Source organism: Ziziphus jujuba, chromosome 3 (assembly GCF_031755915.1).
Source record: "Ziziphus jujuba cultivar Dongzao chromosome 3, ASM3175591v1".
Taxonomy (NCBI): Eukaryota; Viridiplantae; Streptophyta; class Magnoliopsida; order Rosales; family Rhamnaceae; genus Ziziphus; species Ziziphus jujuba.
In genome coordinates, this window is record NC_083381.1 from 23,287,226 (window position 1) to 23,301,131 (window position 13,906).

General features: G+C 33.7%; 2 protein-coding genes across 3 annotated transcripts; both read left to right on the forward strand.

The window, feature by feature from the left end:
* Positions 1-5,056: 5,056 nt before the first annotated feature.
* Positions 5,057-7,786, forward strand: LOC107408657 (protein PSK SIMULATOR 1). The gene is made up of 2 exons (XM_016016066.4): positions 5,057-5,368; positions 5,461-7,786. Exon 2 carries the CDS (start codon positions 5,617-5,619, stop codon positions 7,465-7,467), a length of 1,851 nt encoding a protein of 616 aa, XP_015871552.3. The 5' UTR covers positions 5,057-5,368; positions 5,461-5,616; the 3' UTR covers positions 7,468-7,786.
* Positions 7,787-10,578: 2,792 nt separating this feature from the next.
* Positions 10,579-13,906, forward strand: LOC125423420 (bet1-like SNARE 1-1). 2 transcript variants are annotated; one of them, XM_048477509.2, is made up of 6 exons: positions 10,579-10,862; positions 11,562-11,703; positions 12,413-12,469; positions 12,577-12,601; positions 12,707-12,806; positions 13,530-13,906. In XM_048477509.2, the coding sequence occupies exons 1-6, from the start codon at positions 10,849-10,851 to the stop codon at positions 13,555-13,557; spliced, it is 366 nt and encodes a 121-aa protein (XP_048333466.1). In that variant the 5' UTR covers positions 10,579-10,848; the 3' UTR covers positions 13,558-13,906. The 2 variants fall into 2 exon arrangements, with proteins under 2 accessions (XP_048333466.1, XP_048333465.1); XM_048477508.2 differs by having other exon boundaries at positions 10,586-10,862; positions 12,577-12,636; positions 12,721-12,806.

Here is a 13,906-nt window from a genome sequence, read left to right on the forward strand (position 1 = left end):
ACCAAGAAAAACTTAATTACCTGCTGAAGAAGATGAATAGAGTCGGAACTACTTTTTTCACTGAACACTTGTTGCATTTTTTTACCAACCTCATCAATCACTTGGTTATACACTTTATTGGTCTTTGCCATTTTCAGAAAACAGAGAGAATTGGGTTTTGAGTTTTGAGAGAAAAAAAGAAAAAAAGTGTGCCTGACTTGTGTGTGCCTAACTTATAAGTACTTATAGCTTCCCTTTGTTTAGTTAGTACAAAGGTAGACACTTGTTATTAATCAAGATTCTTGAAAAAAATATAAAAAAGAAAAGAAAAAAGAAAGATAAAATAATTAAATTAATAAATGAAGAAAATAATGAAAGGAATAAAAAGAAGGATAAAATATGAAAGGAATAAAACTTCAAGATGTCCTGTAAAAAAATGCATCATTTCTATCCACAACAAAATTGTGGTAGTTTCTATTTGGCAGGAGTGTTCCTAAATACACCTTATAGAAAAACTGTACATTCGGAGAAATGAAATAAATAAAAAGAGAATTAGATGACTGGAAGATTATTTAGCCATGTTTTGGAATTTGTGAAGGTGCTTTTTTTTTGGTTTTGTTTTGTTTTCTGTTTTTGGGGAAAATTTGTGAAGGTGTTAAATGTTGAATTTTGAAGACCCATAACTAAACGGGCTTTTTTGTTAACAAAAGATAATGGGCCTTTACAAGAGAACTTGGGCTTCAGCAAAGTTGGTCTATTAGGCCGATATCACTAACCGAACCTAATGATTCTTGAACGACCCACGAGAACAAAATGGGGAATAATGAATAATAACTTTTTTTTTTCCCCTAACAATAATGAATAATAACTTAATTCCCAAAAAAATTATTGCCCAAAAATCAAAATTAATGAAAAAAATAGTAAGAATTGCAAAACCAAATCTCAAAATTATACTGTTTAAAATATTCATTAAATTTATTTATCACATGTGATAAAATAATATAACAGCATTGAATTAATTTTTTATTTACTTATTTATTTTAATATTTATATAAATATATCAACGAATAATATATTGATAATTATTTGATAAATATTTTAATATCAATAGCATTTTTTGTCTCCAATATTTTATACAAATATGCTATGAATTTACATATCTACCATTTTTGTGAAATAGCTATCCTTTTTGTGCAAACAACATAGCTACCCGATATGATATTTAGTTAGAATGAACATATTCTACAAAGAAAAATAATAATAAAAACAATTATAAAAGATCATAAAAAGCAAGTCGTCCTTGATAAAAGACGTAAAAGAAAAAAAGAAAAAGAAAAACCATCCATGATAAAGATGAGACAAAGGAGCACAAGTGTCAATGGAGATTGTGTCAAATTCAATGGTCCATATAGAATAAATGACCCAAAACTCTAGATCAAAGCAATACCTTCACCTTCTACATCTCAATGAAAGTGACATTGTTTTTGCAAAGTGTTTTTTTTAAGTGACTCAAAAACGTAATCTGTGAGTGGGGCAAAAAGTTCAACCGCTCTTCTCAATCACATATTATTCACCTAAAATGTCACTCCAAACACTAACTTACAGCCAAACGGCGGGAAATTGTAAAATATCACCAACTAATCCCTTTCTTTTCTTCCTTCTCATGCTTACTTGTGACAAAAAAGAATTCCATATAAGTTTAAACGGATTTTGACTATACATGTATATATATGCTTTTTAAAAATACATATTCATTGAATCTAATCAAGCTTAATATACTTTATACTATCAACTTAGTCTAACATTTTTCATGGTGCACTTTCACACTTTATAGTTTTGTAGTTTTGCAACTTAAATCCTTGGTTATACTTAATTCATATAATAGATAACTCTGTTTTGTGCTTTTACGATTAGAAAAGTAAACTATTATAAAGTAATAGTCATAGCCACAAGATGCCAAGCGTCAATTAGACGCCTGGTTACTAATTTTATATGAGGACCAGTTGTCATTCCAACTAGTTCATGAAATGTAATTAATTATTTTTTTTCTTTGACTTATCTCAAATTGGTTTTTTATGTGTGAAGGAAAAAAAAAAAAAAATTGTTCCTATGAATGAGTATGATTTTGATCGTGATATACCTTTACTAAGTGTGTGGAAAAATGATTTAGATGAAAATTCTCTTACAAAATGACCATTGGCATGTATAAATTTGAAGTTGACAAGAAAGAGGCAAATTTGGTAAATATTGGTCCTGGTTGGTTTCTGGCTAAGCGATTGGGATTTGCGCCCCCTTTTTTTTTTTTTTTCAGTGAAATAAAGTGGAAAAACTCAAGTCAGCCTGAGGAAATAAAAAATTCCATTTAAAAATTATATGTATAACATATTTGTAATGCATCTTTGTATGATAATAATTAGGATAACAAAAAGGCACATAGATTGATGGATGGGTCAAAGAAAATGCAGATGCCCTAAATGATAGACAAAGGAAAAACGTGGTCCTCTGTTTTCCTTTCCCTAAAGTGCTTTTGGTCCCCTTATTCACTTTCCCTTTGGACAAAAGTACTCAATTTCCTTTGAGAATTTTCTAACAATATAATCTCTGAAACGGCTCTGACATATATTTTTATTTTTTGAGAGTTAGTCACTCATAGAAAGTTTCAGATTTATATGTATAAAAATATTTCTGATTAATAAGGTTGGCTGCATATGGGCACCACAATTTATCTTATTTTAGCCACACAGAGTTGAATGCCTCAGTGGTAAGAACATGGGGTTTCTCCTAGCTGTGTTGATTCTTCATGCCTCCACATGAAACCATTTTGCCATGTTTCTTGCAAATTAGCCTATGGAGATGGCTCTACCAACATCCCAACATAGATTATATCTAAATCTCATTTTGTAAAAGATCATTATATCATACTTTTAAAGAATTTGAGTATCATATTTTCATATGATCTTAAAAAAAATTATAATAATACCCAAATCACAAATATATATATATATATATATATATATTTCATAAGTGGATCAAACTTGTTTATGATTGAAGAGTTTGGGAATCCAAAGTACCATTAAATTTTTGGTCTCACAAAAGTTAAATCCTTTAATATTGAGAGTTACTATTCTAAATTTACCATTAAATTTTTGGTCTCACAAAATTTAAATACTTTAATATTGAGAGTTACCATTCTAATTTTTGTCAGCCTTTTCAATCTATATTATGTGATAAAAGATAAGAACAGGCCCTGTTAGGTTCTCTATCAAACATGATGCAATTATCTTGGAGGAGAAAAGTAAAAGCTAAAACAATAATTTTCCTAATTTTCCTTCACTAAACCAAACCCAATAATCTATATAAAAGGTTGATAGGTGTATTGATTTTGGCTATCTTTCTTTTTGTCATTATTTGCTTGCTCTATTATGCGGTGGATTAGCATGTGGGGTGGGGATGTTAGACCCTTAAGTAACTTCTGTCTCAAAAAAACAAGCTACCAAATCCCACTTTGTTTTAACTTTTGACAAGTTCCACCCTTTAGTTTGGTCAGGTTACATCCATGAGCATCTTTATTTCCAATTATCAAGTTCATAAATCTAATCCAAAGTCACATATTGCATACTACAAGTTTGACAAAGACATTATATTATATATATGAGCATTTTATTATTTTCCTACTTTCACATCGTCTTAAAATTCTTAAGATTTACAAGATTCTCACCCTTTTTCTATTTTCCATGATAGCAAAGGAAGAAAAGGAAAAGGGTACAAGAAAAAAGAAATGGGGAAAAAAAAAAAAAAAAAACAAAGAAAGGAAAATAGAGGGTTAGGCTTAATTGGGTATTATTAGTTTTTTACATGTTTGAACTTTCAAAAGGCAGAGGTAGTACCAAAACTGAAAGAGAAGCAGGTAAGATCTAAATCAAATCAAGTACTCCATTATCAAACTAGCAAAGCAAAAATGACCAAATGCTTATATTTCTGTAACCCATAAACAAAAAGGACAACATCTCACCTTTTTAAGTTTCAACCCTTTTTTTATTTTTATTTCCATGCTTAGAAAACATACTAGGACCTCCAAATAATGCACACAAATTAAATGTTTGAACTGACTCTACAGAAAGTGAACTTTTTCTCTACAAGAAATCCCATTTTGCAATTACAGCTTGCCTACTATTTGACAATTGGAATTCCTGAAGTGCTTTTTCGTTGGACAAGTTAAGAAGAAAATCTAACTTTGAGGTTGGTTGTGTTAGAATCAATTTCTTAATTAAATGGAGTATTTCATTAAATACATCTAGTTCTAAGGGTATTTGAAAACAAGAAATCTTTCTTACAAGGGTCTAATGTGATATGTGTACAATTGGGATTTCAATGGTCAGGTTGAGGGTCAGAGTTCTTTTTTAAGAAGGTTTCCTCTTTTTTGTTTTTTTATTGGTTTCAAGTCAAAACCACTTCTTCTTGGTGAAATAAATAAGTTGCTACTTTTGTTGGCTTGTGGCCCTGTAGGATGTCCTAAAAAATTGAGATCCAACTGCAATGAATTGTGTCAATTAGTCTTGATGAGTGTCCTTTGGTTTACCTGTACCACTCAAGTTTGAAACTAAAGCTACCTCACATCTTTTTTAAGTTTGACTTTGATTACAGGAAATTTCTCCTCCTGTCTTTTTACGCTTTTAGAGATCATCATGCCCAAATAAACCTTCTTAGTTGACAAATTTCTAAAAATTATCTTCTAGTTTTTTTTTTTTTGGTCACTTTTCCCAAAAAAAAAAAAATGTTTCAAGTGCAGAATCTGTTAATTTCAAAGTTAGTTTTTTTTTTTTTTTTTTGGGAATAACACATTATTAGTTTCCAAATTTCATTGAAAGTCAAAAAAGAGAAAAAAAAAAAGATAATTGACTTTTGAAACTCAAATCAAATCAAATTAAAGAAAAATGATTTGAGAATATGGAGGATAATTTGGTAAAATCAGAAGAGTAAAACCTAATACATTCAGAAAAGAATATATTAATTCATCAAAAAAAAAAAAAGGAAAAAGAAAAAAGAAAAAGAGAATATATTAAAAACAATAATAAAAAAATTTATCGGAACCAACATTCAAATAGCAATTCCCCAATTTGAAATCTTTCACTCACACTTCAAAAATGCAAAACAGCTAGGAAACGAGGGCGTCCCAGAAGCATTGTCGCCTCTGCTTCTGATTACCTTTTTTCCCTCCGCACACACCACCACAAGCACTCTTTTTTTCCCTCCAATCAATTACGCATTCTCATTTGCTCAACCACGCCAAAGAACCCCTCTCGCACGCGAGGGCTTTGCTTCCCCACGCCAACTCTCCTTCTCTCTCCCTCTGTTCGTCCTCTTTCAGCTTTTTTGGGCACAATCCCAGGTACTAATTGATGATTGTATATATAGTTTTTTGCACGTTCCGAGTTAAAATTCATAGCTTTGACCACTTCATGCTTAATGGGTATTTTGCAGATGTTGCTGAAATCTCAAAATCATCAAGAACTTAGCTCCAAATCCGACAAAGATTCTATCTTTTCGCATTTACTGCGATTCTCGGATAAACCCATTCTTTTTGAGCTCCGGATCTTGTGGGTTTTTGTCTTTTGAAGCTGTTTTGCTGCTGTAGAAATGGTGGCAGAGCCTTGGATTTTGAAGATGGGGAACCAAGTCAGTGCCAATCTGAAGCACGCTTTTCTTCTCCAACCTTCAAAGAAGAAGAACAACCCCAAAAACCCAGATAGCAGAAATTTCCAAAAGAAGAAGCAGAGTATAGGAATTCTCTCTTTCGAGGTTGCTAATGTGATGTCCAAAACCGTGTACCTCTACAAGTCCTTGACTGACTCCGAGATCTCCAAGCTTAAAAATGAGATCTTGAGCTCTCAGGGCGTTCAGAATCTAGTCTCCTCCGACGAGTCCTACCTTCTCGAGCTCGCTCTCGTCGAGAAACTCGACGACCTGAACCGGGTCGCCGCGGTGGTTTCTAGGCTGGGCAAGAAATGTGCCGAACCGGCTTTGCAAGGGTTCGAGCACGTGTATTCGGATGTTGTGAGCGGTGTAATCGATGTGAAAGAGTTGGGTTTTTTGGTGAAGGATATGGAGAGTATGGTGAGGAAGATGGAGAGGTACGTGAACTCCACGTCGAATTTGTACAGCGAAATGGAGGTTCTGAATGAATTGGAGCAAGCAACGAAGAAGTTTCAGAACAACCAGCACGAGGAGAGCCGCAGAGCTTTTGAGCAGAAACTGATATGGCAGAAGCAAGATGTGAGACATCTTAGGGAGATTTCGCTTTGGAACCAGACATATGATAAGGTTGTCGAATTGTTGGCAAGGACTGTCTGTACGGTCTATGCTAGGATTTGTGCTGCGTTTGGAGACTCTGCCTTGAAGATGTGTAAAGTTGGCCTCCTAAATAGTGAAGGTTCTTGTACTCCTAAGAAGGATGAGTACGGTCAAGTTTCGAGTCAGGTTGATTTGCGGAGGCATTCTCAGGTGGGTTCTGAACCGCCATTGAAGAGGGTTCTCAGTAGAGGTGATGGGTTTCATTCAGGACCTGTTGAGAAAGCTGTTATGCAGCTCAAAAGGGGGTCGAGTTTTAAGCCTCAACTTGAATCTCGTAAAGGCGAATTGGCTTTGTTGCGAGCTGAGGATTTTAACTTCCCTTGTGGAACTAGCCCTGGAAGGCTTTTCATGGAATGCCTTAGTTTAAGCAGTTCAGTCTCCAAGTTTGATGGTGATGATGGTGGTGGTTATCATGAAGATAGAAGTACAAGAATTTCAGAATGTTACGGTGTTGCAAATGGTGGTTCAAGGAGAGAGCAAAGGAATCATTCTGTCTGTATCAATCGAGCCCAAATAGGTATTCCTTTCAGTGGGGATCAGACACAATCCAAATCCGGTGTAGTGATGAATGGTGCAGGGTTTGGTCCTAAGTGTAGGCTAATGGTTTATGCTCCTCCTTCAACTGTGGGAGGTTCTGCTTTGGCTTTGCATTATGCCAATGTCATAATTGTCATTGAGAAGTTGCTTCGCTACCCTCATCTTGTTGGTGAGGAAGCTAGGGACGATCTTTATCAGATGTTACCAACTAGTTTAAGATTGTCTCTCAAGGCTAATCTCAAGTCTTATGTCAAGAACCTTGCAATATATGATGCGCCACTCGCGCACGATTGGAAAGAGACTCTTGATGGCATATTGAAGTGGCTTGCCCCATTGGCTCATAATATGATCAGATGGCAAAGTGAACGTAATTATGAGCAGCAGCAAATTGTTACTCGGACAAATGTTCTACTGCTTCAGACATTGTACTTTGCTGATCGAGAAAAGACCGAGGCAGCGATATGCCGGCTTCTTATTGGGTTAAATTATATATGTCGTTATGAACAACAGCAAAATGCACTGTTGGATTGTGCGAGCAGTTTCGATTTTGAAGATTGCTTGGAGTGGCAATTGCAATGCAGAGCTGCTTTTGTTAATTGACTACAAATATTGGTTGGGTTGATGAGGATGGTGGTAAAGCATTTTTCTTGATTTACTAATATACTTATATGAAGAAAGATATAATAGGATGTGAATATCTGAGCTTTGCAAAGTGAAGAGATGTTGTTCAAGAATTGAGTTGATTAATGTAATTCATTGCAAGGTATGGGAGGTTTTAACTTATTAAAAGTACATAATTCCAATTGTCTGTGGAAAAATGAGTATTTTTCTTCTGTAGATTGTACATATCTTCGTGTACAGCTGGTAGTTCTTTTTTCTTTTCGAAATATCTATGCAACTTTTGCAGTTTATAGTTTAATGCAGAGTTTGATTTTACAATGAAAATGGCTAATGTTAATATCTGCTAATCGCGGACGGTTCCTTCATGCATTCCCTGGTCTTGACTCTAAACTGGTTTTCTAACATTTGCATTTGTGATATCCTATTGTCCAAATGGTAGTTTATGGGATGTATGCTAGACCATGAAAGAAAGTCATAGAAGTTTTAGATGCATGTTACATTTATTAGGACGAATTTTAGTATAGATGCAGTTTAGAGTAGGGGACTCCTTTTCGATTGCAATGTGATTCTTTGGAAATGAAGCGGAACATGAACTTAGTCTTTTGAACGCATATTGGCTTCACTTTCAAGCATCATTAAAGTTCAGAACTTTTCTGCATAAATTACCCCTTAGATAATAGTTTTGGTACATGAACTTGGAGTAATATACTGTTTTTACTCAAACAAAATGCATATTGACTTGATAAGCAAGCATTTGTACTTGGTTCATTTTGTCTTATACTACAAATTCCATTTCTCAGATCTCCTTCAGTGGAGATGTAACTCACAATGGTCCGTGATGTGGTCTATAGTTATTGAATTGACAATTACGCTGCCGCAAAGTTGAACATTCATGGTTATTTTGTTGTTTTAAACAAGGAATCAAATATTCATGTTAATTTAGGCCTAGGTATCATCACTGGGTCTCTGCTACTGACATCTTATTTATTTTATTTAAATATTTGTTGGGTGAGGACCAGCTTTTTAATTTGTAATATAGTTCCTTGCTTTGGCATTTATTCATTGTATCTAGTATCTATGATCATATGGGAAGGTAATCATGTGTCTAGATCACCTAGCTAAAGCTAAATCATATTATCTGTATTGATTTCTCTATCAAAGATAGAAAATCACAAAATCTATGGTCTGAAGTCCATCCCACAATCAATTTTTCCTTTTTCACATACCCATTATTTGTCATTTCTTTATTGAGGTTCTCTTTTAATTATAAATTATGATTATTGTGGAACTAGAAAATACAGGATACAGTTCTGTGAGATTTTAATGGGTATTTATTATGGGTAATTTATTATATTATTTGTTTTCTGAGGTCTATATTAGACCCATCTGTGTTTTGAATTACAATGACACCAGTGTGGTAAGAGTGTAATACTGAGAGTATTTCACTGCTGATGTAATACCCCTGACAGTGTCTTTATAAATTGCAGAACAGGCAATAATTGTATACACATTTGGTGACTCTACGTTTTGCCAGAGTGTTATTGAAACTTAAATAGTTGGCAAATCTTTTGTTAGATGGGCTTGTAAACTTAAAATTGCATCTTCAATTGAATTGTGTTTCTAATATTCTTCCAGATTTACAACATAACCAAAATGAATTGCATAAGAGTTCTGTTCTATCCCCTTTTTTTGCTGGAGGTGTGAAAAAAGTTGTGGAAACAGGATCTTCAAGTGTTTCTGTGTATGAAATGAAAATTTTGCAGGTTTATATACATTGTAAAACAGCTTGCTTTTTTGATTGTTTCTTTTTTAGGGAAAATGAGCAGGGTCAAAGTGGATTTGTTAACCTCCCTCCATACTGTCATTTTTGGTATTTTCCATGGAGGTAAAAAAGCTTTTATTCCACAAAACTGAGAAAATAGGGACTTTGATCATAAGGGGTATGGTATGTCAGTGAGGCACAAACAATGAATAAGGATTTTACAGCTACATCCAATAGGAAAGCTGGCTGTCATGTGACATTAAACTGGTGGGTAGATGAGGGCATTGAGTGTGGCATTAAAAGAGCCTTCAATTTATATGAAATGTCCAACCATTGAATTTAAAGTGAGTGAGGCTGTTTCGAGCAATAGTCACTTCTGTTGCAGTCATTTATAAGGAGCTCACATGATTAAAATCAACCATTCTCAACAGAAATTGTACCCTGTTTGGAACTGTTCAAATTTTCAAATTGGTCTCACTTGTATTTACCAACAAATGGGTTTTACTTTTTGTACTCTGTATATTGTTTTCGTGTTGTAACCCAAATGAGAAGGGTCTATTTATTCATGGGTAATGATGGATCGAATTAAGTTGGGTCCAGCTATTTACTCAAAACACAGGATGATGAATTATGTTTTGCATTTATTGTAGATTATATTAATAAAATAAAACAAAGAAATTTGATATAAAATCCAAATGAAAATAGTTTCAGAAAATTGATATAATGAACAAATAAATTTACTTGAAATAAAATTTCTTGTTACCTTACATGTTATATATATATATATAGATATTTGTACAAATAAAATCAAAGTCTTCTTAATTTATATGTGTTTTAGTCTTTTAGATAATATTATTGAATAATGATGTTATATATGTGCACTTAGAAAATATAACAAAATCCTAATTGAATACCATAACCTAATGATACTAGCCATTTGAATTTCCTTTTTTTTTTAAAAAAAAAAAAAACAAATAAGAATAAGTTTCCAACTATTTGTGCAACTATTTAGAGAAAACCAAATTATGGCTTTCTTTTATGTTTGAAGCAATAACAATAATAATCTCATTAAAAAAAAAAAAAAAAAAAAAAAAGCTCGACATAATAGTAAGAAGTAAGCTAAGCGGGCCCATCTTTTTTTTAAAAAAAAAAATAAGCGGCCCCATCATAATGAACAATTTGGTCCAATGCAGGTCTAAAGTCCACGGATCAATCGGGCTTACTTTGGGCTACCTAGTTCGAAGGCCCAAACATTGGGTCTGCATCTGACTTGTCTCTATTATTTTAATAATTTATGGAGCTGACGTGGATGTTCATCGAGTTCCCAGTCCTTCTCATTGGGTACCCTTCCAATTTCCATTTTGTTTTCTCGAATATTTTTATTTTTATTTTTTTGGGGTTTCTTTCCCATTTGGATCCTCAACGGAATTCGAAGCGGTTATTAAAATTTTCCTTTTCCTACATTATCTCAGCAACCAAACGTACCATTTAAAAGATTGAATTCATCAGCACCGTCGCCGATTTTCGGTGAACTCTCTGAATTCGAATGTTGGAGACCGAAAATAACGCTGAATCTGGGAAAATCTCTTCATTGAGCAATGAGTTACAGAAGGTAATCTTTATATTTAGTAAGATTTGCATTTCAAGCGGTTTCTTTAGTTTATATATTTTCTGTGATCAGAGTTCAATTGTCAATTAGTCATCACTTTTCCATGTTTAATGCTGTATATATATTCTTAATTTGGTGGAACTATTGCAGTTGCAGGTTTTTGGTTTTTTGCATTTAAATTTATGGTTTACTTCAATGGATTTCGATGAAAATAATCTTTTTTATTACACAATGTACGAGCTTGAAGTCTGCAATTCGGCCAATGCTTAAATCTTGGTTAATTATGCAAGGAGAGAGCGTTGGATTAATTTTGTGCTAGAACATATTTGTACCATGCAGACAACTATAAGCGTGAGAAACGTGAGGGGTTTCCGATATTTAGAATGTCTGAACTTTTTTATTGATTATGTGTTTGCAATGCAAGAGTTTATAACAAATGATGATAGGTCTGTACTGTTATTTTTCCTCTTTAGTTATTAATTATTCCGTGGAGTTTCATTGCTTTTCTCTTTAAGTTAAGGGTTTTTCTTTAGGCCCGCTTCAAGCTATACTGGCCAAGGAGTTCATGAAAAATGATGATTCTCAAAATTCCTTGTTGCTTATCTCCTGGTCTCCAGATAAAAAAATCCGAAAAATAAAAGAAAAGCTACACCCTCTTATTGGGATTTGATAATTTTGTAAAATGTTCTCTTTTTTGTGCAGCCGTTCCTCCAGGGCAGCTCTCTTTGATGATCTTGAGGAAGGAGGTCTTAGAACCAGCTCCTCTTACTCCCGTGACATTAATGAGCGTGACAATGACAAAGCTGCTGAAAGTCTGCATGAAAGAGTTACTTTTCTAAAGAAAGTGAGTTCCATCTCAGAAGATCCTGTCTTGTTACTTAAACAATGGATTTATTCCTTTTGCGTTAGAAGTAAATATTTGTATATCTCTTTACATGTAGTTGTAAATTTTACATGCTATTACATGAGGAATCATTTCATAGATTGTATATTTCTCAAGTGTGATATCTTCTGCTCTTATGGACAGTGTTGGTATCTTTGGCCAGTCATCTCTGGACTTGTGCATCATTTTTGTTTTTAGTGTAAAATAATCATCCTATCATTCATATTTTCTCTGGTACACTAAATTTTGTAAAAACAACTTATCTATATGCATAAGCAAGCTTGCGTATTCTTGATGGCATTTAGGGGCATCTACCCTTCTTTAAGGTTGCCTTCTCCGTGATGTTTCATTTCATTTATCATCTCCATTAAATGCCTGGCCAGTAAGTGTATGAAAGTCTCTAATTTTGCTGTCGACATCACTGTAAGCTATTTTTATGTAGTTAGTATCATGCATATATATTTCGTGGGGCTCAATAGTGAAAACTTGCTGACATTTGCTGGGAATTGTTTGTGTTATTGGAAGCTAATATGGAGTTGTAGTAGTTGAATTATGTAATTACAATATTGTTGGGTTGTTTTTGGGCTGGTTGTGAGTTTAATCTTATTATGTGGAAATGATACTTCTACATTCAAGGCAAAGAATTAATGCTTTATTTATTTACTGACAGTTAACAGGTGACATACATGATGAGGTGGAGAGTCATAATCGATTGCTTGACCGAACGGTGTGTAGGTTTCAGTTTTTTAATTCAGGCATTCTTGTTGCTTAAAATGATTTGCAATTAAAAATTTGTACAATGATTTTTCTGATTTGATCATGCTGTAAAATCAGGGAAATGACATGGACGCATCAAGAGGTATTATGAGTGGAACCATGGATCGGTTCAAGATGGTAGTACACTATATTCATCTGTTAACATCCCTCATTGTTATCTGTTGGCATGCAGCTGAGTTTGGTTAAGTTGCTGTTATGCAGGTATTTGAGAAAAAAACAAACCGGAGAATGTGTGGACTGGCAGCAAGCTTTGTGGTTTCTTTTTTGCTCATATACTATCTCATTAGGTAAAGCATTAATTATAGTTGCTGGTTTCAATTGTAACAAATCAATATAAATAATTTCCATTTGGATGGGAAAGACAATTTTGTTCCCACCAAATTCTAAAATTATTCCATTTAGGGATCTCCATTTCCAGGATGTTTTGTTTCTGGGATCTTAGTGTTTATGAGGATATATCGGCATCACTTATCTTTTATTCAACTAAAGCACCCGATTTCTAGAGTATTCTCTCTTTAGCTATCTAAAATTCTCTACATTGTAAAACTTACAACTGAAATTGCTACCATGTTCTGTGCTAGATTCCAGCATGCCATGTATCATTTGACTAGTATTTTTAGGTTTAAGAACCGAAATTGTTGTAAAACCCCATCCTCTTAATGAATAAGAAACTCAGGTTTATTCTTGTGATGAGCCTGGATTTTCAATCCGTGATGCCTCTTTCTCACATTATGGGGATGGAATTTCACTCCATTTTAGGACATATTATAGCTATCTCTTGATGAACTGCACTTGCCATATCAAGGATTATGAGGAAGTTGATCTATTAGCCAATAGCTATTTAATATAATAATATGGATATGTCTTGATCAATTAGTGAAAAATATAGGTTCTCAACTCTAAAGTGCATGCAAAAGACTTGAAAAATGAAAAAGTAACTAAGAATATCTTAGTCATGCGTTTCTTGCTTAAGTACTGCTATTTGTAATAGTCAGTCTTTTTGTTTGCAGGGTCCTCAGATACTTCACTCAGAGTTGAATGGGAATTAGAGAGTTTGTTTGCCGAAATCTTCAATTTAGATGATGGATTTTGAGCCGTATACAGTAGAATCATGTGGATGTCATTCATTTACCAAGGAAGTGGCACAGAACATCTCATCTTCTCAAAGCATATCTTGCTAGAAATATTCATCATTTCTCAATACTCTTCGACGCTAAATGGGCCATTAGTTAAATCCAGGCTGCATATCCTGGTGGGTAATGATGGATAATAGGATTAATGTTACTCTCTTTTATGGGTTTCGTGATTTGTTGCACTTATAAAGATGAATGAAACATACACTCTTCATTGAAAAAGGCTAGATGCAAGGCATCTTTCTTGGTTCCAA